The 27,966-nt window shown below is 31.8% G+C and overlaps 1 protein-coding gene across 6 annotated transcripts in view; it reads right to left on the bottom strand.

Moving 5' to 3' along the window:
* Window positions 1–27,966, bottom strand: part of dnc (phosphodiesterase dunce) — a 760,818-nt gene that overhangs the window by 393,998 nt on the left and 338,854 nt on the right. For 2 of the 6 annotated variants that reach the window (XM_072526400.1, XM_072526401.1), the window contains exons 2-3: window positions 24,637–24,959; window positions 12,410–12,703 (exon numbers count right to left, since the gene is read on the bottom strand). The exons of the other annotated variants lie outside the window; for them this stretch is intronic. In XM_072526400.1, the coding sequence (XP_072382501.1) occupies window positions 12,410–12,621 (212 nt within the window). In that variant the 5' untranslated portion in view covers window positions 12,622–12,703; window positions 24,637–24,959. The remainder of the gene's footprint in view (window positions 1–12,409; window positions 12,704–24,636; window positions 24,960–27,966) is intronic. 6 annotated transcript variants of the gene reach the window in all.

The raw sequence follows: 27,966 nt of genomic DNA on the forward strand, positions 1-27,966 counted from the left end.
ATGTTAATTTGAGAACGCTAAGAACAATCTACCACGCAAATTTTGAATCTTTGAATTTTGATTACAATATAGGTTACCCTTTTTTGACGTCTGTAAAGACATTGGGTATGTTTAATTCAAAAAAGAATAATCCGGATTATATTTGGATTGAAATATTAAGAAAGTCTAGAGGGCAATTTAGGATGTTCGATATTCTAATAGTTACAGCTCTGTATATATAAGAAAGTTTGATAATTTTAATAAATAGATGAATAGCTGGAATAAATCCAGATAAACCGATGGAATATAGAAAGGACAAATTAAAAAAAAAATAATCTATTAGTAAAGATAAAACTAGAAGTTAAAAAACCTATCTACCAGCAAGGAGGCCGTCAAGATACTGACTGAAGAGCTAAATCATTGTCCTGTCACATCAATTTACAAACCTTTAGATGTGAGATTTAACTTCAATCTGCCTAGCAACTACAACAACCAAAACATTCAGTTTATTATCACAATTGTAACAACCAGAGCAGTGTTTGGAAATATAGAACCGACGATGAGAATCGAAAGCCATACTGAGCTGGGCAGAAAGAAACAATTTATGCCAAATCCATGATAGTAAATTCTCATCATTCTTAATAGCAGTCGGTGGAGGAAAAGATATTGCCATAGAGATATGGCACCTCTATGTCAAAAATAGTGTCGGATCCCATTCTAAGAAGTCAACACCGACCAATAGGTTGTGAGATTCTGGGGGCCATCAGACCACTCAAAACCACGATACGACGACGTTTTAACTTTTAAAAAGCTAAGTGGGAGAAATAATCTAAGAAGTTAGACAAGTGATAAGATTTATCTACAAGATATCTAGTACTATAATCTAATGATGAAATCACCGAAGTCATAAGACAGGCTCCCCGCCTGAAGATTGTCAGAGGATGCCAGACAACTTACATCTTAGACATAAACAAGAAAGCAAAGCTACTTGTTCACTGGTACCAACTCTTATTTAAAGAAGACTCCTTTAGCGAAAGAACAAACGAATGTAATGAAGAACTTGCTAATGCCATTGCAAACACCAAAATAAGAAGACGGGTTCAGACTCTGGAAAATGTTAATATGTCAAAGAGCAGTCATAAAGCATGACAACTACAGAAACGCCTGAATGGAGATACGTCAAAAACTAATACAATCTCTAATGTGACTCAAAATCAGATAACTTACCAACTCCTGCAAAATGGAAAAACTAAGAGACAAAACGTAAGCTAAAGGTTGAGAGGCATGCTAAGTCAGAAAACTATTAACTGTAAATATAAATGTAAAAACAGCAAAGTACCGAGGGTGGATGATATAATAGTGGAACAAAAAAAACATCGGTGAAGCTGCGAAGAAAGGCTTTACAATAACTGCATACAGAGAAATCGTACTACTAAGATCTGGAGGAAATTTAAGGTCACAGCTATACTAAAATTGGGCAGAGAAGTAACAAACCCAAAAAACTACCAACTCTTTGCTTTAACACACGTACAAGGTATTCGAGAGATTATTGCTAAACCGTCTAACTACTACCAATATTCACTCCATAACAAGAAGGTTTTAAACCCAATAAAAACTATACAGCACAAATTGTTAATCTGAAGTTCATTCGGATGGTTTTGGGAAAGGGCAAATTATAGCGTAGGTTCTATGTAGATTTCAGGGGCAAAATAAGTCGCTGGAGACTTTAAAATAATGGGCTTTCGGAAGCGTCCTGTCATTGAAAACTTTTTAATATCTATACCAACGACCAACTACAACTTCAAAATTCACGAAGCTTCTTATACGCTGATAATCTGGCATTGGCGGTACCGGCGAAGGACTTCGGAACCGTACAACAATCCCTCAGTGTCGCGTTGGAAAAATTTATAAAATACTATCCAAAAACTCTAAAACCCAACCTAACTAAACCCAGGTATTAGCTTTCCATCTAAGATTTATAGTCCCAAAGAAAACTGAGAATTGTGTGGGAGAAGACAGTAGCTGCCCATGACATCATCAAACGGAAACTTACTGGAAGTAAATGGGGAGCTAATCCGTTGGTGCTAATCCCTCTGTCTTAGTCTTAAGTTACTTTGCAGTAGAATATGTTTACCCGGTCTGAAAAAATCTTCTTCTTCTTTGTGTGCCGTGCTTGTATTCAAGCGTTGGCTATCGTCATATTGACAAGCTGATGAAATGATTCTCGGTCGGCAGCTAGATGAAACAGTTCCTCGACCATTCGACCTGTCCATTGTCTAATGTTACGCAGCCAGGACAGTTGTTTTCTTCCGATCCAACGTTTTTCTTCGATTTTGCCCTGAATGATTAACCGGATCTAGAAATAAGATCAAGAATAGAACAGGCCAGAAAATCTTTCAAAAAAATAAAAAAACTGCTTTGTGATTCTCGAATAAAACTCGAAATTCGACTACGTTTATCAAAATGCTACGTCTGGTCGACTCTTCTATATGCAGTTGAAACGTGGACCCTTAGAACATCAACCGTAAATAAATTGGAGGCATTTGAAATGTGGATCTACCGGAGAATACTCAAAATTTCATGGACATCGCATACCTCAAACGAAGAAGTGCTGCATAGAATAGGCAAGGAAAGAGAACTTTTTAACACAGTAAAAGATAGAAAAACATCATACCTAGGCCACATACTGAGAAATAATAAGTACCAATATGCCCAACTTATAGTGAAAGGAAAAATCGAAGGAAAGAGAGGCCTAGGAAGGAAAAGACTATCGTGGCTCAGAAACATCCGACAATGAACAGGGCTAAATTTTGAACAGCTAATAAGAACAGCTGAAGATAGAGAAGAGTTTAAAATTGTATTAGCCAACCTCCATTGAGGAGAGGGCACTTTAATTAATTAATCGAGAAAGGGTTTCCTACATAGTTTCCTCGGCAATATTTTGAGAGAAAAAAAAATACGAAATCTCTCAACTAATCATCCAGGGAAAGATTGAAGGCAAGAGAGGAGTAGGTCGCAATAAATGTTGTGGCTACGGAACATAAAGAACTGGACAGGCATAAATCGCACTGGCGATCTTTGCATGCCGCAAACGACAGACGTCTGGCCTTAAGATAATTCGTCAACGCACTGTAGGTGCACCAGGATAATCTGCGCCACCTTTCACAATGAAGTCAACCCATAGAAGCCTTACCACCTGGCGGAGACTTGAACTGGAAGGTATGGAAGAGCTTCAATAGACTTAAAAACGTAGTCGGCAATATCAAAGATAATCTAGCAAGATGGAATATAAGAGAAAATTTGGCAAAGATAATTTGGATACCTCGGTGACGTGCAGCCACATACAATGATCTCGATTCGACCTTTATATTGGAAGACCTCCTGCTGGCAAAGGAAAATTCAATCAAAGTAGCCTAGTTTTGATCAGATAAAGTTTAATACGCATAAATTCATAGGTTTTGTTACACACATCATGTTAGAATATTTTATGTTTAATGTTTGTGTTTCGCTCATTTATATTTTTATTCAAATTAATTTCTAATTGATGTAAAGACACTTTTGACACGAAATAAATCAATGTGAAGGACATTATTTTGTTTTATTTTGCTTTAATTGTTTGTCGTCCTATACTGATGTAAGTTTTTTAAAATAAAAATTATTAAGTGATTATACAAAAAAAATGTATTACGAGAAAAAAGTCAAATTATTACTCTTGAGAAATTACGAGAGTAACTGTTACTCGCGAATAACACTTTTCACTCTAACAATAAGAGATCCGAGCGTTTCATTGATTCGCACCAATCCAGCCACTGTCCACTCATGCTCTTCAATATAATAGAATTTGGAATTTAATCTACCTCATGTAGTGAAATTTTGAGAAATGGTAAAAATGATTCTTAATTTTACTTAAAGTTTATTCTAAGGAAACCCATTTTATTTAATTATATTGACCTCCCGTTTAGTAATTTTTAATCGTGTATTGCTTGTGTCTACGGGACTGACACCTATAGATATACACAGTTAACATCCATTATTTATGCAGTTTTAATGTTGTATTAGATCTAAAGTCATTTGCCAAATTTAGTTATATGAAAAGACTCTAAGTTTTAACATCCATTTTTAGTAATTTACTTCTAGAGTTTCTCAATGTATGATTTGCTTTGGCTAAAAATATATAAATTTATCATACCTACATAATAAAACCTAATAGAATAATAGACTTAATTAGGATATTAACACTCAAGCCATTAATAACTTCTCAAATCAGAATATTCTTATAACAAAATTTAATTTAACATCAAAGAGAGTGCGTACGTACATTACACAATTTCAGCAAACTTCGATTTACGAGAGATAGCTACAACGCCGAAACGGATCCGTAAGGTACAGACCCAATTTGGCATTGTTAAGGGCCTAGTATTGTCTGATAAAAGCATCAAAATCTCGCCTCTGGTGTTGTCAGCTTTCGTAAGACTCGCGTCATACTCAACAGTCTAATTAACTAATCAATTGTATCGGATCGAAAGGCTTTTGTCTATAGTCCGTCACTCCCAGTAAGACAGCATGTTAGTTCGGGAGCTGATATCGGTTTAGTTTGAAAAACTGAACGAAAAACAAGGATAGTCGACAACACCAACATTTGACCTCGATGTTTTAGTACATGAGGTGGCTGTGAGTGTGTGTAACATCAGCCACTGTGAACTACGATAAAATATGAAAAATAAACATCAAACAACATTTTATTCCTTTTATTTTATTCTTTTTTTGTCTGGAAATATAATTTATACTGTATTCCTATTTTAATTCTAGACATGTTCGAAATCTTCGGCCGTGTCTAAAATATCTCTTCTATAAATATATTAGTGTTACAAGATAACTAATTAAATATTTGTTATTGTTAATACTAGTTTCCATCGATTTAAATCAACGTATGTGTGTTTTAGTAAAGAAATTAAGGCAACAATCCACTGGCTGACAGAGCAATAATAGTAGCGATTTTGATCTGTCCAGTAAAATATAAGTGGGTGAGGGGATACTGCATTTTAGTTTCATTAGTAGCGTGTTCGTAAAATTGTGCTATTAGTAGACCTAAAATTGAGATCAGAAATGTTTCAGAAACAAAATCAATCTAATTTTGGATTTCATAAAAAGACAAATGTCTCACATCTTAATTTCCAAGTGAGGTGTATCTTAGGAGGATCACCATTAGGTTGTTAAAATTAGGATAGCACATGCATTATATACAACGATATACATTAGGAAACATAATGAAGTCCTGATGGTAATACAGTAAATCAAATCGACCATGTAGTGGTCGACTCAAGACATTTCAGTGACGTAATAGACGTATCTATTACGTCTACAAAACAATAATCGCCCAGTCCTAACACATGGTTAAGAGACTTGGTCTCTACCAAAAAGTAATGAAAACATGTAAGGATTTTTCGAAATAAAAGAACTAAGGCGAATCTATGGGGCAGTGAATGACAATGGAGTGTGGAGAAGACGATACAACTTTGAACTTTATAGAATATCCCAGAAACCAGATATCGTAAAACATATTAAGATAGGACGTGTAAGGTGGATAGGGAATGTAATGCGCATGGAACAAAATGGCCCAGCTAGAAAAACCCTCCTTGATAGACCCTTTGGTCAGAGAAGAAGAGGAAGACCCAGAACAAGGTTCCTTGATAACATCGATGAAGACATGAAACATATGGGAATACGTACTTGGCAGAGAAGGGCGATGGATATAGACGACTGGAGAGAAATTCTTGAGGAGGCTAGGACCCACGCAGGGCTGTAAAGCCAGAATGATAAGGATGATGAATAGACGTGAAAGACGTGAAGCAAACATAGACTCGGACCACTACCTAGTCCAAATAAAAATAAGAGCTAGAATATCCAACGCAAAGAAAGTCAGAAGAGTTAAAGAGAAAAGACTTAACGTAGAAGCATTAAAAACTCTGCGATAACTAAGAAATTTGAGGAAAGTCTGAAAGGTATACTAGAGAACTATACATGTGGTATAGTTAAAGATATTAAAAACTGTTGGAGGCAGCGTAGAACCATATTGGATGGGGAAGCAACTAAAGTGATTAAGAGATAAAAGCGTGAAAAAATAAAGTCGTACTGGTAAAATGAGGAATGTACACATGCAATGCAAAATCAAGATTATAAAAGACGAAGAACAAGACAACAAAGGAAGAATATAAGCAGCTGGGTCGGGACAAAAAAAAAACAAATACTAAAAAAAGGAAGAGCGTATAGAAAAGCAACTAAAAGAACCAGAGAATTATATCACACAAATGGAAACGGGAACATTCTACAAGAAGGTTAACCAGACCAGAAAGCAATTCAAGCCTAAATTATCAATAGTTAGAAACAGAACAGGAAAGCTCATTGCTGATTGGGAACAGACACTATAAAGAAGGGTAGAAAATTTTGAGAAGAGACTATATATACACTTCTCCAAGAAATTAACGCACCACTTTGAAATATTAAAATATTTTATTAGCGTTAATAAAAATTTTCATTGTAATGTTATATTTTGCAAGCCCCTTGTATATGCTATTCGTACATTCTATATTTATTGATTGCATTTTATCGCAGTAGTTCTTTTTGCAATAAAACACAAAGAAGCAAAAAATGTACTAATTCTATAAATATACTAATTTCCAAGTGTTCACGAATTTTATTCGGCTACTGTTTAATTGTTGATTATTGTTAGTTGTGTTTATTATGGAGCGTCAATCACGTAATTTAACACGAGATTAATGTGCCCAAGCAGTGATACTGTCGGAAGAAGGTTGGAGTTACCGAAGAATTGGTCGTCGGTTTAATATGTCCCACACAGTCTGACGGATTCGAGGAAAAGATTCCTCGAAACAGGGGATCATACTGGCAGACCAGGGCAAGGACGAAACCGGGTAACTACCCCTATTCAAGATCGATTTTTAAGAATTTCTGCTCTTCGACAACGTTTTGTAACACATCGAAGTCTACAAATTCAGCTTCGAGACGTGCATGCTATACAAATTAGTACTGAAACTGTTCGCCAGCGACTTAAAGAATACAACTTAATACCTAATACAGCTGAATGGTACATATTGGAGATCCTGGAGTAACATGTAGTACAATTCGCTCCTTATATCAGTGAAAATTGCTTACTAATGCAAGATAATGCCAGACCTCACGCTGCACAGATCGTCAGATATTATCTAGTAGAGGTAGAAATTAAGACTATGGAATGGCCAGCACATAGTCCGGATTTAAATCCGATTGAAAATCTCTGGGATATCCTTGGTAGGCGATTAAGAGCGACACCAATCCAACCAAACAACTTACAGGAAGTGGGAGAGAGGCTGATCCGGGTTTGGAGAGAACTAGACCAAAATGAAATACGGCAATTAATTTTGTATGGGCCAACGATCTGAGGCTGTTATACGTAGTAGAGGTGAAAACACTCGTTACTAAGACTTTTTTTATATTTTAGTTTACTTTTCTTATCATCATTTTTTAGAATTATGTTTTATTTTTTTTTTCTCCTGTACTTCAACATTTTCTGATGATTAAACAAATTGTTATAATTACTAATAAAATGAAGAATAAATCTAGTAAAGTTTTATTTTTTATTATTGGCCTGTTTACAAATAAAATTTATGTATTGACTTGAATTTATTGATTTATTGAAGTGGTGCGTTAATTTCTTGGAGAATGTGGGAGGTGTAGAATATAAGAGGTGAGATGAAGTTGCAAGAAGCAGTAATCTAGCTCGAAGATATTGAAGACAAAAGAGATACCACCTTAATAGAGCTGAGCTTTAAAAACATGGTGCAAAAAATCTGACCAGCTATATAAATAGGATAGCATAACTGATTTGGAAGCGTAAAACTACCAGAAAACTGAAACGTCGGTATAATTGTACCTATTCACAAAAAACGAGATTAAACAATTTGTGATAACTGCAGAGGAATTATCCTCTTAAACGTAACCTACAAAATATTCGCCCAGATTCTTTACATTCGACAATCGTTGTATTGTGAAAACATAATGAGATAAATACGAGTGTGAGTTTCACAAAGAAAAAACTATCCATCAAATATTCTTTCTAAGACAAGCTTTGCAAAAATTATATAAGTATGGAATTGATACTCACCATTTTTTTGTGGAGGTTAGATCTGCCTAGTACAATGTAGACAGAAACCCACCATACAAAGCAATGGTAGAATTAAATACCCAATAAATGAAATTGGTGAAAACAAGAAAGTTTAAGATTGGAGCAAGAATTTTCCAGAGATAAATAGGATTTCGATAGAGAGCTAGCCTGTGGTGCCTTCTATTCATCATTGTTCTAGAAAACTCTATTATAGAATCTAGAATAACAACAAGAGGAACCATTATTAATAGAAGTGTACAAATACTAGCGTATGTATCCGAATGACATCGATATCATAGCAAGAAGAAAGGCGGACCTGGTCCAATCGTTCACGGCATTGGAAGCAGAATTAAAAAGAAAGAGGATACACGTTAATACTAGTTAAACTAAGTATATGAAATAATAAGCAAGTAGCAAAAACCAAAGATCTAACGGTTGGAATATAAACTTTCAAATGAGTAAGAGTGTTTATATATGTAGGCTCATAAACTAATCAAAATAATAGATATACATGTCGACACCAACTCGACAGACTGGCGGAACATAACAGTGTTACACTGGTATGGGTTCCAGGTCTTCAAGGCATATATTACAATAAAAGATCTGACTTGTCAGAAGAGCATCAGCTACAAAATACTTCGGTCCAGAGCCGGCCGTGAGAGTGCCAAAAAGCTTCGTCCACTGCCGAAAAGAAGGGCTAGATCCCAAGCCAACATAATTCACACTGGGAAAATATATCCGGTGAAACACATGGCAAGATGTATATTGCACGGACGTACTAACAGTGCTGAAGTACCGAAAGATATGGGGCACCTGCATACAATCGGAGTGTTTCATGGAGACTTCAGCTGCAGACTTTGTAGCAGAGAACCTAAAACAGCCATCTATATCTTGCATGACTGTAAGGCATTGGATCACATAAGACTTTTTAGAGACAACGAAGTTACTCCACTACGACGCTACCCGACGCTACCCATCCACTAGACCTGTTTAAGCTAGTACAGGGTTCCAGAATACTGGAATGGATATCAAAAAGGAATGATCAGTTGATATGCTACGGACATATGTAAAATATGGAAACAAATATAATACCATAAATATTATGGAAAATGAATACCAAGATAAAGCAAAGCAAAAAAGAGATAGATCAACAAAAAACTTGAATAAAGAAGTAATAAAATTTTTATATATATGTATATATATATATATATATATATATATATATATATATATATAATTATATAAATATATATATATATATATATATATATATGTATATATATATATATATAAATAAACAGTAATTTTGCAAGTTCTTAGCCAATAAGCAAGCTAGCTTGCTATTAATACATTCTATCAAAGTATATTTGAGAGTTTCCTTACTTCAGCTATTATTTCTAAGTTTACAGTATAAGAAATATCATTTTCTTTTTGTGCGAAAGTAGCAAAAGAAAAGACAGTGAATTTAACGTGGAATGAGTTAAAACTGATAGTCGATTCACGGCTTGCGCTCTGATTTTATTGACTGCATGCGCTTTGAATATAGCTAATTGAAACTGGCGTATAATAAAATATCCGTAAAATAAACGTATTTTTCAATCTTAACAACTAAAACCGTATTGTTATTTTAACTTAATCCATTATCGTAAAATCAATAAGATGCATATTGACATATTTTCATATTTTATATTATTTGTATACAAACGAATGTGATTAATGGCATAATTCATAATCATTTAAAAATTTATATGTTTAGAATAAAACGAACAGGCCCAAGCTGGTTTAAGTTTATTCTGAACATAAATATCAAGATTAAACTTTCAAATTTTCGAACAACAACAATTTAGAGGAAAATTTATTTAGGCATAAAGTTTGTCGTGTCATATTTTCATATAATACCATCTGGAAAGCTATGAAAGTTGCAATAAAAATACACATATAGCAGTATATCTAACAAAAAGGTTTTTGTTGCGTTTTCTCTTTATGATTTTTCATTTTAATTTTGTATATATCACATATTTCTACTTCTTTTTATATAACTTTTTTACTGATTTTAATTATTAAAAAGAAGGAACATGGGATTTGCAACACTTTGATTTGCTTTTACGAAGAGAAAAGGTTTAAGGCAGAAGAGTTGAAAAACCCTAAAACAGCTGATAAATTTGACAACACCTTGGAAGTAAAACTAAAATATGGACGGACATATCGGAGATGTTGACTTTTCAAACAAGGTTAGAACTATATTACAGTTCTTCTACTTAGTAAGCTATTAACATAAGTTATTGTAAGACAAATGGCAGATGAGATGAAATTAAAAAAAAAATACCAAAATGAATGAAAAAAGGAGATGTACTAGATCTTTTATTAATATCGTCATTTTTAGAAGAGTGAAAAACATAGTAGTACTGATTTTTTACGTGCTATAGCAAAGAAATACAGGAGGAGTCGAAAAAACTGCATCATATTCATCCCACTTAAGGTTTGAGACAGGTGGTCTTGACAAACTACAAACTGCTACTAAACAAACTACTTTGTCCGCCTTTAGTTAATACGTCTCTCTCTCTCTCTCATATATATATATATATATATATATATATATATATATATATATATATATATATATATATATATATATATATATATAAAATGTGCACTCGTAAGTGAATGGGATGTTTTCGGTCAATTTGGAGATAAAAAAGACAAGAGTTGTGCTACTTTACCTATTTATTGAAGACGTTTCGCCTATTGTTTAATAAGCATCATCAGTTCATCTAAAAGAGTGTTATTAGCGATACATCTAATATGAAAAAACAATTAAGTAAATGATCTTACCTTTAAAAGATCTTGTATTTTAAAGGTAAGATCATTTACTTAATTGTTTTTTCATATTAGATGTATCGCTAATAACACTCTTTTAGATGAACTGATGATGCTTATTAAACAATAGGCGAAACGTCTTCAATAAATAGATAAAGTAGCACAACTCTTGTCTTTTTTATCTCCAAATTGACCGAAAACATCCCATTCACTTACGAGTGCACATTTTTTTTTTATATTAAATTAAACGGTCATATACCTTAAAGATATATATATATATATATATATATATATATATATATATATATATATATATATATATATATATATATATATATATATATCCAAATAATCCACGCTGTTTTTAATTTGTTACTGTAATTAAATATCGGAAAAAGCAGAGTAAAAACGACTGGATGTATCTACAATCATTAAAATAAATTCCAGGTTTTTGCTTATGATCTCGCTATGCTAACAAAAACAATTAGCTGAATAAAAAGAATAGAGAAACAGGCAAGATATTTGGACCTAGAAGTGACACAGGATAAGTCAAAGTACAAGATAGTGAAAAACATAGAGCAAAAAGAAGATGGTCAGTTTACTTTCACATCTAAAAATGTAAGAGAAGATAAATTCAAGAGTGTGGACAATTTTAATTACCTGAGGGTGATCACAAAAGGAAAAGGACAAGAAAAATTACAGCTGAATCCTTGATCGACAAAGGGAAAACAAAAATTTGAAGTCTAGAAAATAAAAGTATTAGATATGGATAAATTGGAAAGGTGGAAAAGAAAAATGGTCAGAGATATACATGAAGGCATAAACAGGGTGTAAAATTGGGTACGGTGAACAAATAAGGAGATTGAAAGAACTGTATAATTAACCTAGTATCAGCTGCTTCATATGGTCGCTAAGAGTTAGACGGATGGGACATATAATGAGAATAGACAATGAGTAAATACCATAGATGTTCCTCATACGAGGCCCAATCACGAAAAAGAAAGAAAAGACAATCAAGACAAAGATGACACATGAAAATCCTAGTAAAATAGGGGTTCATGACTGGAGAACATAAATTCAGCAGGCAAGAAGCAAGATTACATTAGAAGCTATCAAAATGAAGAATGTGTACATACTTTTTAAATATACACTGATTTATTTGAATTTCAGCCATCTACACGGCCTGTTGAGCATTAAAAGTAAATAGAAATCGGTACCAGTTAATATTTGTATATTATTTAATATATATTAATTAACCCTTACTTTAGATTATTTTAAATAAATGTTTTAGATCTAAACTTTACGAGAGATAAATAGCAGAGACAAACTTTATAATATTATATTTGTAAGGATATATTTTCCCATTCTCAACCCAACATTGAAAGGCAGGTTCACAGTGGTCTGTATGTTGTACTAAAAAACCGAGGCCATCGCCCAGCTTGTCGTCTATTATACCTCGACCGATAATTATCAGAAGATATCCTTCGGGATGACATTTCGCTAAGGAATTCCGGCTCTGGTGAAGGGGAACACGTGGGGTCCGGACTCGGCGTGGGTGTGGGATCCTCTGGGGGGGTTGTGCAGGTATGTTGTGATTGTGACGACGTCTGAGTAGATTTCTTCAAACCGCGTATCAGGGACCATAACAGAAATAATAATGTCAGCATTATATGATCAGAAAACTTCCATCTTAATATTCTCGCTGACTATATTGTTATGTTTCTGACTTCTGATATTTGTAGACAGTACCTAAACATTATTGCAAAAAGATATATTTCGTGAGGTGATGAACTTTGCGGGTGTCGGAAGTGTATGGGTATCAAAACTACTCTTATGCAATCAACTGATTTCAACAATTATATTTTATATTTGAGCTACTTAATGATAGAAAATTTTAAAATAAAAAGATTTAGTTAGTTTAAGCAAGTTTATTAAAAGAATTTAGAAACACACTAAATAACAACTAATATTAAGCTATGTGAAAATTCATAAAATTTTATAAAAATAATTAGCATTTTTATTAATTAGGTAAATTCGGTATTAAGCGTATGTTTCGTGTTTTATGTTTCGTGTAGACGAAAATTCCAAAAATCGAGATAAATTCGTTATCGGAAAGCCTAAACAAAAGTAAAGAACTACAGGAACTGATAAAAATGAGAAAATAGCCATAGTAATTAAAGATTATGGGAATTATTATTACCAGTCTCTTAAAGGTAATAATAATAATTAGAAATCACTGGCTTAAATATTAAGTAAGGTGCAGGAGAAGAAATTAATGGATATAATAAAAGAAAATAATAATGTATACATGTATATATATATGTATATATATATATATATATATATATATATATATATATATATATATATGTATATGTATATATATATATATATATATATATATATGTATATGTATATATATATATATATATATATATATATATTTATATATTAAACCTAGAGCTAAGATTAATACTAATATAAAAATTAATATTAAACTCACCAGTCTTCCGGGTTGAACCGCGTCGATATCCATTGGGCCGAGCTTTCGGCATCTTCTCTGATGTCTTCTTCAGGGCTTCCGAGGTCTCAGTCTCCCGAGCCCCCAGACACTACTACACTCACTAGTCACTGAACTACTATTAGTGAGTGTAGTAGTGTCTGGGGGCTCGGGAGACTGAGACCTCGGAAGCCCTGAAGAAGACATCAGAGAGGATGTCGAAAGCTCGGCCCAATGGATATCGACGCGGTTCAACCCAGAAGACTGGTGAGTTTAATATTAATTTTTATAATAGTATTATAAATATATATATATATATATATATATATATATATATATATATATATATATATATATATATATATATATATTTTATTTTGAGTCACTCATTTAAGGGCAGGATAAGAGAAGCTTTTTGTTAATATAGACATTTTTTAAGTAAATGCAATGAAATTAAGACGAAAACACTTTGTATAAATCAACCAATAAAAACTAACAACATGAGCCTAGCTTAGATAAAGTTTAATTTGTTTTCATGTCTCAGTATCTTGGTCTAATTAAAATTAAATGAATGATTTTTACTAATCCATTTTGTATACAACAACTAGAACACCTATTAGCATTATGAAAGGCTGAAATGTAGTTTATAAAATACTATTCAAAAATTGTGATAATGTCATACATAGGACACATATCCAGAAATCTAACAGACAGATTGACGTCACATAAAAGTGACTTCAGACATAATACAAATACATGTACATTCTCAGATACGCCAATAAAAAAAACTGGAATAAAGTAATACCGCAGATATTATTTTAAAAAGGAGACAAAAATGAACTAAAGAAATATAGACCCATAACCCTACTAAATGTTATGCCTAAGACCTAAAATATAAACAGATATTAATAGATTAATCACAGAATTAGGTAACTATCAAATAAAGGAGCGGGACGTATATATATATATATATATATATATATATATATATATATATATATATATATATATATATATATATATATATACCTATAAGACAGACAAAAAGTAGCTATCCAGATAAAGACCTAATATATAGAATATTCGAAAAGTCAAGAATATCTGGCAAACACAAAGATTGTACTTATCCAGTAAAATAGAAGAATTGCAAAAAAAAATTAAAAATGAATGACAAATCACCAAAATAATAATAAATAAACATTAATTAACGTAAAATCATGGTAAACTAGAAAGAGGAGTTTAAAATGCCACGTCAAAGCACAACATTCCAGAAAAAAAATCACATGAGGAAATAAAAAGAAGGAAGACCAGCCTAGCCGAATTTGCTAATCTCTCTCATATACATACTACTAGGCTATTGATTATGTACTTTATTTAAAAAGGAACCACACAGCTAAAGTGGTTTCTTGTTTCATATGGTCAATGGACCTTCAAATATGTTAAAACCGCGGAGTGCTACCATTTAAGGGGTTGCGTTTTTAAGAAAGGGGTATTATATATTTGCAAAAAAGTTGTTAAATTAAAATTTTCATAAATATATTTTTTTTCAAAAATATATTCATATATTTTTTTATATACATTTTTTTTCAAAAATATATTCAAAAACGAAGCAAAAAACACGGAAACAAACGATTTGTCTTTTTTGTCCCAAAGCTTTTTTCCACAGTGTAGGAGATATTGCTTTAGAGAAAAAAACTTATTACACCCTATGTGGGTCGTTTTTCCTACCTTTTCCCCAAAATTTTTCTATAACTGTTTTTTACGCAGTTGTAGGTATATGTATTTGTACAGTATTAAGAAAGAAAAAATAGTTATCTTTAAAATGATCTACATAAGAAGGCTCTATGACTAATTTTAAGCAAGACAATTTTCTTCAAAATTTTCTACTTTTAACTATTTTTTCTACTTACGACAAAATGCAAAAATTGCGTACGAAAGCTGCACTCTTTTTACCGTTATTTGATATAAATTTTATTTAACAAACTGATTTGGCACGCGCCAAATTGAACTGACATTCAAAATCGCTGGTACATTTATTATCTAAAACATTTTTTTTTACGACATACAAATCCTCGGTAAATCGTTGTTTTTCGTTTTCCCCCACCTACCAGAGGGAGTTTAGTGGAAGCCCGGAGTGGAAGTAGCAAACTTAAAATCTTTTCAGGCTCTCATAATTTACATTCTCAGAAAAATTCAGCTGAGCTGTATATGATTTTTAGAGGTTCAGTGGCATTTTGGATCTGACGACTTAAGTATTATTTTCTTGTACGTTTAGGTATATACAAATCGTTGCAAACATCAGAATTTGATTATATTATCTTGATTACTATTAGTCATAGAAAATGCATAGTAATGCACATACCTAAATGTAATAGAAAATTGGTTATAATGAGAAATTTAGTAAAATTTTGATTACACAAATCGTTAAAAGCAGAAAATTTTTGAAGAACCGTATCTTGCTTAAAATTAGTCCTAAGCCCTTATACAACACGCCATTTTGGAAATTGATTTTTCTTTCTATTAAATTTAAAACTGAATATGCCTAAAACGGCGTAGAAAAAAGTTATAAAACAATGTTTGCAAACAAATAGAAAATATATCAAAGAATGGTGTGAACTTTGAAAAATCGTATCTGGAATCGTATCTATATTTAAAAAAAATATATTTTTGACTTTATAAAAGGTGACATTTTAATTAAAAATTTTATTGTAAGATGTATGTCCGAAAAGTGCATAAAATTCATTCAAATGCACCCTTGTGCATAGAACAAATTCAATCGTTTCTCAAAAATGCACCCCCCCTTTAAATGGTAGCACTCTGCGGTTTTTTATATTTGGAAGTCCATTGACCATTTGAAACAATAAATCTCCTTTAACGTCGTAGTTCTTTTTAGCCCTATATTTATAAACACTATTTACTCAATACTTGTACCTACCGAATGAAAAACATTTCGAGTAAAAATAATGGTTTTTAATCAGTGAATATTTCCCGTTTTCGCATAAAACCCTCAAATATGGATTCTCAGTCAAGAACAACATAGAAAAATAGCAAAAACACAATAATCTGTGTAAAGGCAGATGTTGATTATTCAACTAATATATAGGAAGCACGATAATATTTAAAAACATATCTGGATTTGTGTAAAAAAAAACATGGTAAAAGGTGCGTAAAAGTGGAAAAAATACACAGAAGTGTAAAAAATCTCAATAGTGGCTTAGATTCGATTTTAAACAATGTAAAGGCTAATGCATAATAAGGCTTATGAGCTATATCCTGAAAACATTTGTAAAAATTATACGTAAAAGGATAATATAAAAAATGTGAAAAATACATAAAAAGCACATAATTCGGGCTCAGAGATGCATTGGGTACTCAAAAAGCACTTTTTGAAATACGTTCTTCAATAATGTAATTACTTGGTCTAGACAGCAGAGACCGCAGTATTCGCGATAGACAATTCCGACAGGGGGGCTTAAGATTTCAAAGATGGACGATCACTTCGGGAAAACAAATCATTTTGTCATTTGATCTCGAAGCTATAAAACGTTTAATATAAATCATTTACACGTGTGTTTTGCCAAAGTAAAAGTTGGAGTACGTTCTTCAAAGTTTATTTGTTTGTGATTCGAGTTTATTCATACGGTAATTGACTCACAAACCTAAATAAAAATAAAATTAAATGTTTGTTTTTTTACAGTATGTCTGAAACTCAGAAAGTAAAATTTACATTAATTATTTTTGTGGTTGCAAGGTCGGCAGAGATCTTTAGTTGAGGGTGAGGCAATTTTTGGAGCTGGCCACGTTATATTTTGTAAATTACGCCTTACGTTTTCTACTAATAACTTCATGAGACCTTTGGAGCAATTTAGCTGATGGAACAGCATTTCTCAATTTAGTTTCAGGTGTTACTATAAAGTAAATTAAATATAAATATATTAAAATATAAATAATATTTAAATTAACACTTGGAAAGTAATGGTTCTCAGTAAAATGTAACTGCACACAGTCATGTACTTGGTTATAGGTTTGCCAATTCGCAAAATGCATTGATTATGACAATTTTAAGGTTTTCCCGAAGTGGATGCTTTTGAAATCTACCACCAATCGCCCACTTTGCGATTCCTCGCGAACAACAAAAAATTTCTACTACGAACAAACTGAAGCTAGTAGAGTTGGACATTATTTAATAGATGACATGCGACATAAAGATAAAAAGAGGTAAGTATGAGACAGGGACGTATACTGTCCCCATTATTATTCAGTATACTCAGAGCAGGTTATAAAACTAGCGCTGGTATAGATGAATTGATAGTTACAAGTGGAAAACGACTGAATAGCTTAAGATACTCTGATAAAATTGTGATTTGTGCAAACAGTTTGGAAGGTATGTAGATGTTTGTCTCCAGGATTGCATAAGTAAGGGGTTTGGCCTTGATTTTGGGGTTTAAAGCTTTAATTGATGCTGATATTCCGCTGAATAAATTAAGTATTCGGGTGCTAAAAGGTGTTTTAGAAAAGTATACGATGTCATCAATTCCACATAAGCCAAAATTTAAAAAAAAGTACACAATTTATATGGTTCTATTCTAAACGAATTGCGAAAAAATACAAGAAACAAAACTATCTGCTTTTCGTTAGATAAAATTAGTGACGTAGAACAAAAATATGTTGCTATTTTGTGTTCGGCGTGATGAGAGTTGAATAAGAAAGACTAAATCATTGCACTAATAATTTATAATGAAATTATTATTGTACTAACTCCGCCTGCAGTTTTGTTGAGTGGATCAAGTAGCTCGACAGAACTGTTGCCGGTCCCAAACCCGGATAAAGGAGGAGGAGATCTACAGCCAGGTTTGCACCCTACCGATAGACTTTAAAACCATACAGCTCATAGAAACAGGACCATGCTTCGAAATAGGAATGAAAGAAGCTCGGAGAAAAAAATATAGACATATGTATACTACAAGAGACGAAGAAAAAAGGAAAGGGTCAAATTATGCTAGATGACTATCTGATGATTTACAGTGGTGTTGCGAAAGAAACCAGAGCGAAAGAAGGAGTCGCCCTGTTAGTACACAGAAAACTTTTTTAACGTACAAGAATGTAAATATGCCTCTGAAAAAATAGAAAGTGTAAAAATTAAACTGGATGTCAAACCTCCGAATGTGATAGCAATATATGCACCAGAGAACAACAGATATACCACCATAAGGGAAAACTTCTACGAACACCTTCAGACTGTAATAAACGAGACCCCAAATGATGAATATAATTGTAATAATCATTGTACGTGATTTTAACGGCCGTATTGGCCAGGAATAAAACAGCGATATAATGAAAATATTAGAAATGATAACGAAGATCTAACGGACCTCTGCAGCATAAACGAAATACGTATTAATAATACATTTTTTCCTCACAAAGAGGAGTACAAATACACTTTTGGAAACAGTAGGGGACAAAGATCTATGAAAAACTATATTCTGTCGAATAGAGAGTTACACCCCTCTCAAATCTTGGAAGCGATCATAAATTGGTATTGTGCAAAATCCGAATGAAAACACATATATGTAATAACAAAACACCAGAATACACCACAAAGATAAAAGTTGAAAGCTTACAGGATGACTCCACAAGATACTCCAAAAAAGATTAACCGAAAAAAGCAGAAACACATATATCACAGAGAGTTATAGACTCAAAGAAAGCTGGGTCAAGAATTCAGTCTAATATCTCAGACTCGACCAAGGAAGTTCTTGGTGAAAGAAATATAAATAAAAATTATTCCCAAGGGGAAGAACTTTATGGTTTTGTATAGAAGTGAAGGAAAAATGCAAAAAAAAGAAAAAAGCTTACCTGAAATACATGTCAACCAAAACACAAGAGGCATACCATAATTACAAGACAATTAAAAACGAAACACATGCAATTATAAGAAAAACAAAAAATGATCACTGGGAACGCTTTTCGAAAGAAATGGAATATGATTTTAACGGTCTGAAAAAGGAAATATGGCGCTTCATAAGAGGTCAAAGAGCGGAGTTTAAGGAACTAATAGAACCAAAACATACAGAAAAGAATACGTGGATTGACTACCTAAAAAAGCTCTATACGCGGAGGAAGATCAAACGACGCTAGAACCGGAAACACCAGAAATTGAAGAACACAAAGTGAATTGATAGAGTTAGTTTTATTTTAAATAAATAAACTATATTGTTATATTTAGATGTAAATTATTGTAGCTAAATTAATGATTAAATGTAGATAATACCTTGCAAGTATTAATGGGGATAATAATAATAACGAAAAGCTAAAACTTCGAATTAATGATTAAATGTAGATAATACCTTGCAAGTATTAATGAGGATAATAATAATAACGAAAAGCTAAAACTTCGTTAAACTTAGAAAGTGTTCAAAATGTTTTCTATTTACTACTTGACAACAATTCAATCTATTTTTTATTTCCTCTATAACTTTTTTAACACCTCTTGAACCATACTGCGGCACTTAAGATAAGTCTTTGTTGTAGCTGTTTAATTTTATCTGGTTACGTCTGATAGTTTTCAACTTACAACAGTTCCAGAGAAATTAGCTACAAAGTAGAATAATTTCGCATTTTATTTAACTTAAAATCTTACACAACTTTTAAAATTCACAATAAACATTTTTCTTTAATGTAGAAACAAAAATTTAAGTTCTTATTACTGTGTACTTTGACATCTTATAAAAACGGAGTAATTTTTATGGCAACGAAAAAGTTTTTAGGGTTTTGACAAGATCGACAGCTACGTAATAAAACTCTTACTCGTCTAACTTAAAAGTCTTGAAACGACAGCGTTTTAAAATTTACTGTTAGTATTTAAAAGGTTCTAAATGAGCTATCATGAAATTTCTCATTAAAGAAAGAGAGTGTTGTGACGTAAAGTTGTAAACATAATATACTAATTTGAATAACTAAACTGTGACAATGTTTTCTTATGGTATTTTACTGAAAAAATTCTGTAATTCGAGTAAGGAAAATCAATAAAAAATTAGATATGGAAAATACAAACAGCTTTCTACAAATTTAGTGTTAAGATAAAATATTGTCTTAGTCCAGGTTGTGAGGCCGCTATGGTAGTAAAAATGTTTCTGATTCGGTTTTTTGCGGATTTCTGTGTAAAAATCTCGGGCAAAATGTAGAAATTTCGGGCAAAAAATATTTAAACAATCTTTTTAAACAAACTTTAAAAATTACCTTTATTTGATCTAGAAAATATTTTTTAGGTTTTTTGAATTATTTTTAACAAAAAAGGTGTCTTGTATTTTCGATGCTTAAATACTCATATTATGTAAAGTATTATTTTTGCCAAATGCCTAAATTTACCATTAATTTAATTTCAAGATTCTGAAGAGTAATCGGGGCTTATTTCAATTTAGATCGTTGTATTTTAATTGTTAATTATGCGCGCCCACTCGATTTTTAAGCCGCCGCGGCGCGTCGCTCGTTATGGTGCGTCTCTGTCGAAAATTCCCTACAAATACTTGACATTTATTAAAATTTTGTAATTTATTATTAATATAGTTGTTTTAATAATTTGTTTATTTATTAAATTAATTTATTTTCAGTTTGCTAATTAAATACGCCAATCATTATAATATAATAAGCGTATTGTCTTTTTTGTATGTGAACGATGCAAAATACTTCTATTGTAGATCTATATAATAAATCTATTGACTATATATTTATTTGTATCACTTGTAAATAAAACTGTAATTATTATAATTACTATTTTTAACGAGAATAAGCCGGAATTTAAGTTTAAAATAAATTTATTTTTGACGTTTCGATTTCCACTTCGGAAATCGTTCTCAAAATACAAAACAATAATATTTTAAACACATTTTGTTTTTTGGAACTTAATATTAACTTATTCTAATAATTTAATTTTATCTGTAAATCCATAGGAAATCATGAGAAAAAAAACAGGAAAAACCCCCATAATACTATCCCGATATGAAGTATTTGGCCTTAAATTTAGTTTACTTTCAATAAACACTCAACTCTGATTTTATATGTTTGTTATTTAAAAGCATAAATTATGTATCCTCGATATGTTATTGACTTACTAATAGTGGCATTTTCTTTGTATTGATTTCTTCTTTTAATATGGGTATTAACTATATCCACTGCATACCGCCGAGGAATTTGCTACCCAATTGGTCTCATTTAGAATAACTAGAACCACTTTCCTGGTTTTTCCCATTTCACCATCTGTTTCTTTTAGGACTATACTTAAATAGTAATATTAAACACTATGTTCATTTTCCTAGGCTTGTTTACATATTTGAGATCTATCAAATTCTCTATTTTTAATATAAGATTGATGTTCACTTGTTCCAACATTTAATGGTCTTGACGTTTCACCTAAATAAAAATGAGCGCATTCACAAGGTATTCTATAAATACAAATATTTGTTTTTTTTTGTATTTATAGGGTTCGTAGGGTTCAATGGAACGATTTAAGTATAGCCCTAAAAGAAACAAAATGGTAAAAAGTGAAAAATTAAATACATAAGTGGCTTTAATTATGCTAAATGAGACCAATTTCGTCGCAAATTCCTCGGCAGAACGCAATAGGATCTGGTTACCTATATTAAAAGAGGATATCAATAGAAAGAAAATACCACTATAAGTAAGTCAATAGGTAACATATCGACGATACATAATTTATGTATTTAAATAACATAGATATACAATCAGAGCTTGGTGTTTATTCAGAGTTAACTACATTTTAGACCAAATTTACAATAAAGTAGTCTCAAAAATGCAACTCAGCAATATTCTCATATTCTCAATATTATTTTATTTTATTATATAAAGTCGTTTACTTTAAAATGTATAATGTATATCTGCGGGTAGCGGGTAGGAACTCCTTTTTGGACAGTCCTATCAGGGAAAGTGAATCAATCCATGCCTTCCGCAGATTCCAGGTGTTTTTTGGCCCGGGAAACTAGTACCTGTTAAGGGTCCCTTGTCCAGGGTCTTGGATGAAGACCACAACGGCATCCAGGGCGGAGAAGAAGGTCTTCACAATGGTCTGGAGGGCGGGGGTAGCAGCCCCATGGTTTTAGGGTTTATATAAAATCGAACCTGGAAAGCGGCAGCTGGTCTCTCAGTATTTGTATTGAGCGGAAGTCATGTAGGCCAGAACGGTCAATACATAACAGTACCCGGTGCGGTGGTAACCACTTAAACAGCGTGTACACAGCGGTGTAGAAAGCCAAGGGAATGACTACTACACTATTTTTTCCAGGTCTATCAAAATGGCTGAGGAATTAAACGATGGTCCCGAGTACGGGCGCCTCTTAAATAAGGCAGGGGTGCGAAGAATCTCGCGCTGAAGAATAGACACGCTGTATATTAAAATTAAACACCACAGATATAGATATTAAAATAAAAAATATTTTACTTTTTTCGTGCCTTCACTGCTTGTTATCGAAACCATTGCAATATTTCGTGCAAAACTGTTGTAACTCTGTTACAATAGAATTACAACAGTTTTACACGGAACTTATGTACAAAAAGGCAAAATAGTTAAGCTGTTGTTGTTGTAATATTTAGCCGGTTAAGCATTTGAAAGTTACTAAAGTTTTACAGGGGATAGACATGCATGTTTACAATCGAATTCCATGATTACTTCATTTTTAAAAAGTTTTAAGTTACTGCAGTCTTGCACTGAGGGTGCGATATATATATATATATATATATATATATATATATATATATATATATATATATATAAGAAAAGATTAACGCGAGATAATAGCAAAATAAAGTTAGGTATCGGCATAGCTCGCAACAAAGGAAAAAAAAATTACTTAAGATTGATTTGATTTGTCATAAGTGTGTACAAAAACATATCAGTCTTTTCATTATATCATTTTTGCCGTATATTGAAAGTAAAAATTATACGACTCAATAAAAAGAAAGAAAATTTCAAAAGGTATCATCTTATTAATATGTCTAATAATTTATTTTCACAAAAACGGCTTAAAATCGGGTGGACGCCCTTAATTATCAATTAAAAAACAATGGTCTAAATTAAAATAAGCCCAGAACGATTCTTTAAAATGTTTAAATTTAATGTTTAAACTTCAATTTAGGCACGTGGCAACCTCAAAAATAATAATTTACTCGAAAATATGTATTTTTGCATTGTTCGAATTTTAAATTGCTCATAACTCAAAAACTATTAACTTTAGAGAAAAAAAATAGACCTTTTTTGTTCAAAAAGAGCCAACAAACCTAAGAAAAAAAATGTTTTCGGGAGCAAAAAAAATTATTGAAATTTGTTTAAAAAAATTGTTTAAACAACTTCTGGCCAAAAATTTCGCCAGGCAACCTTCAGATTTGTTGAGCGGGGACATTTTTGGACTACAGGAATACTTAAAGAAACCGAATCAGAAACTTTTCCTACGGGAGCCTCCTCAGAAGATGGACTATGTAGCAATGTATATCACCAACTATCTCAATCAAAAACACGATAAAATTATCAACAAAGAAAATAACACATAGTAAAAAAATTTTAAATGTGGTAAGATCGATCAAGAAATTGAAATGAAGAGGCAGGCATAGTTCGCACATAATAAATAAGAGACATAACATAAAAATTCAAAGTGATCAATAGAAAAGAAGCCTTTCAGCTGAAGATTTATTGAAAGAACAGTTTATTGGGATTAGAAAACATAAACAAATAATACCGAATATTAAAATATGTAAAAATTTTCACTGATTAGATTGCTACACGCGTTTGTATGTGGCAAGGTTTCTACAAAAAGTGTTTAATTAATTTAGAATAATCGGCAATACTTTATTCTCCACATTTTTACGTACCGTGTAAGTATTAGACCAGAAGTTAATATTTGTAAGACAAAACATTATTAAATGTGAACACTTACATTATACTTAATAAATATGTCAAATTTTTAGATTTATTTTCATTTGTTAAAGTATTATTGAACATTAGATATAACAAAATCGAGATTGAATTTAGTAAATGACTACTACTTTAAAACCAATTTCCTATTATAGCTCTGTCGGGGACTGCCCCATTCGAACACTGTTCGAATCAGTTGATTGCTTAGTTCCTTTTGCAATAAAGTCTACGTGAATCCCCCAACGGGGGTGTCTACACTACCGCTAAACAATTTTTCTATTTTCGCCGCGCAACAGCTTTCGATCGATTTGATACCGAGAATTGTCCGAACTACTACTCAGACTTAATATTAGTCACATTTTGTACGACAATAAGGGCTCACATGGTCCACAAATCCTTTCTTAGAATGGTTGCAAGTCGTGTGCCGGAAGAGTTGAAATGGATTGATGAGTGGCAGCCATCTTCAACGCGAGACACTATTTATTAACTAGACTATCCTCATTTGCTTTATACACTTTTAAAATTTGTGCAAATTTCGACAGCAGTTTTTGATTACTAGGACTTTATTGTCAGCTTAAGTATAACTGAAAAGAACATGAGTTATTTTCTCTTAAAACAATTAATTAATTTATTGAAAATATAAAATGATATTTCGTTATTGATATTTTTATCAATTTGATAATATTTAGAATATAATAAGAAAAATCCCGAAATTCAGTTATGAAAACGCAAAAAGTATTCAGCAGGAGCTCATCTTAATAGAATGTCATTAATATCACTATATACTCTAAACTATTACAGAAAATGGGGAAACATAAAGGCATTATTAAGCACAAGAAGATAATTCTTAAAAAACACTAACAGACACAATATTACAAAGTTATCGTATAACAAAAAATAACATTTAAAATTTAGTAAATGCTAAGAGAAAGGAATAGGAAATCAAGAAAATTAAATTCATGAAGAGATGTAGAAAACATAAAAGAACATAAAACGAAACTAAATAAAAGTTACAGAAGAAAAACTAGAGAAAAGAAATAGGAATCTACTATGGTTCTAAAATTTGTCAGTTAAAATCAAAATGTAAAATAAAAAATATTTTTAATAAGTATTTATGTACCAAGAGTATTAAGTAAATGTTTTTACCTTAGGGCGACTATTTTACAAACACGAGGGCCTCTGGTCCGAGTGTTTTTAAGTCGCCCGAGGGTATAAACATCTGTTAATGCCCACGGTGAATACAAACTTTGATGTCTCACTAGTTTTTTTATCGTATTAATTGTCCAAATATTTTTAAAAATTCAGAAAATTTATTATAAAGAGCAACACAAAACTTGCTACCGAAGAAATATAGACACCCATACTACAGAGAATACAAAAAATTACTAAACTGCATGTCAGAAAACTGTAGAATATAGTACTGGAATTGCGCTGCTTGGATACTTCGGTGATCTCGTAGAAACGTTATCTCTGAGTTCCTTATGGTTAAAATATTCAATATTCAATATTATATAATATCGCTAACTACCATAAGTTAAGCGAATATTGTTTTTTATTATAACCAATAATCAGAATAAAAATGTATTCTATAAATTAATGTGATGAGATTAGATCCGGTCCCTTTATTCTGGCTAGATGTGGTCCTCTCCAGTAAGAAAATCACGTGTCCATGTTTGTTGGCCAATGTCGCTATTGTCTTCTGATAACTTGATGTTGAGGTATTGTGGAAATTAATGGATTGGAGTGTGTGTTCAATTTTTGAATGTATTGTGATTTCTTTTGCTGGATTACTTCTTTTACTATTGAGATATTGAAGTTCTCATAAATTTTTTGGTTGGTTACATACCAGAGTGCATCAGCAATTACTCCTAAGATTTGAAGAAGATCTTCCCGTTATAGCCATATTGGATTTACTACTACAGCTCCACAGCCCTATGCCATATGTCCATATTAGTTTTATAACTGTTTTATAAATTAAAATTTTAATCCCGAAACTCGAAATCCAAAGATTTCTAATTGTCGAAACCAAATTCAGATTTTTGCTTTAATCTGTGCCTTCTAAGAATTACAAGGGAAAACAGACGTTGATAAAGATGTAATTAGAGACATGGGGAATCTAAAACTGTATTCCACAACATATCTGCTCAACTAAGCAAAAATCCTTGGCGAATTGGTTTCTAGTACTCATAAAGAGTATATCGAAATAAAAGGAAAGACAGTTAAGATGTGATTTTACGTATAGTGCCTCTGTATATACAATTTTATTATTTATTAACAGCTTAGAGTTTTTTCCAATTAACCATTTGATTTTTTTTTGTCTTCTCACTTGTATTTGTTTTCTTTTTTGTTGATATGTTCTTTCCAACATAGGGTTTGGTCCAGGTGTAGGCCAAGGTACTTGGTTGTTTTAGTCATTAGTAACAATGAAGAAATAATACGCAGGACTAAAACAACCAAATAACTATATATATATATATATATATATATATATATATATATATATATATATATATATATATATATATATATATATATATATAAATGGGTGGTGGTGATTCTCATCGTAAAGTGAAAGTTATGTGGGATGACCTGTTTTGCAAGTAGTCTTGGAGTTGTGTTGTGTAGCTATGTTGATGTATTTATAACTTGTGAGTGCTACTATGTCATGTGCAAATGTACCAATTGTTACGTTATTTGAAGTTGGTTGATCAGACGTATATAATAACTAGAGATTCCATGACGCTGCTTTCCGGAATTCTTGCCATAATGGGATGCATTTTGAATATTTCTTCATTTAATTTTGTTCTGAACTGTCGGTTTTCGGAGTATAATTTAAGTATTTGAAAGAATGGTGGTACTATTTGTTTAATTTTATAATGAAGTTATTTATGCCAAACCTTATCAGAAGCTCGACTTACATCTAGTGATACCCTAAGGCAATATTCGTTTTCTTCTAATGAAAAGTTGATTTTATCGGTTATTCTTATATGGGATATATATATATTTATATATCCAGTCTGCGCGTGTAAAGTCTGGATCTTTTTTTTTTTATTAAAAGTTTCTCTAGTAATTTGGAGATTATTGATAACAGACTGATAGGTCGATAAGATGAGACTTCACTGGGACCCTTTCCTGGTTTTTAAAATAAAAGTATTTCTGAAATTTTTAGATTGTTAGGTAAATAATTACACCTTAATATTACGTTAAATACATATATATGTAAGGATTAATATACCCTTTTTGGACAATTCTTATAGTATTTTTGGTGTTATTAGATCAATTCCTGGTGACTTTTTGATATTTAATCTTAAGATTTCTTCTTTAAGTTCTTTTTACGTTGTTAGTCTTATTGGTTTTACTAATGGTTGTTCTAAATTTGAATAATTAATAATTTAAAATCCGTAAACTAATTTTCGAAACCAAATTCGGTTTACGGATTTTAATATTAGATGTCGCTATTTGCGTCTATACGAAGCCATGTTAGAGTTGCTTCCTAAGACAGAAAAGATTTATTTTCAGAGCGACTGTGAATAGGTCTCTGATGATCCCTATTGGGGTGAAATACGTATAAGCGGATAGACAGACGCACTG

This window comes from Diabrotica undecimpunctata, chromosome 3, assembly GCF_040954645.1.
Source record: "Diabrotica undecimpunctata isolate CICGRU chromosome 3, icDiaUnde3, whole genome shotgun sequence".
NCBI lineage: Eukaryota > Metazoa > Arthropoda > Insecta > Coleoptera > Chrysomelidae > Diabrotica > Diabrotica undecimpunctata.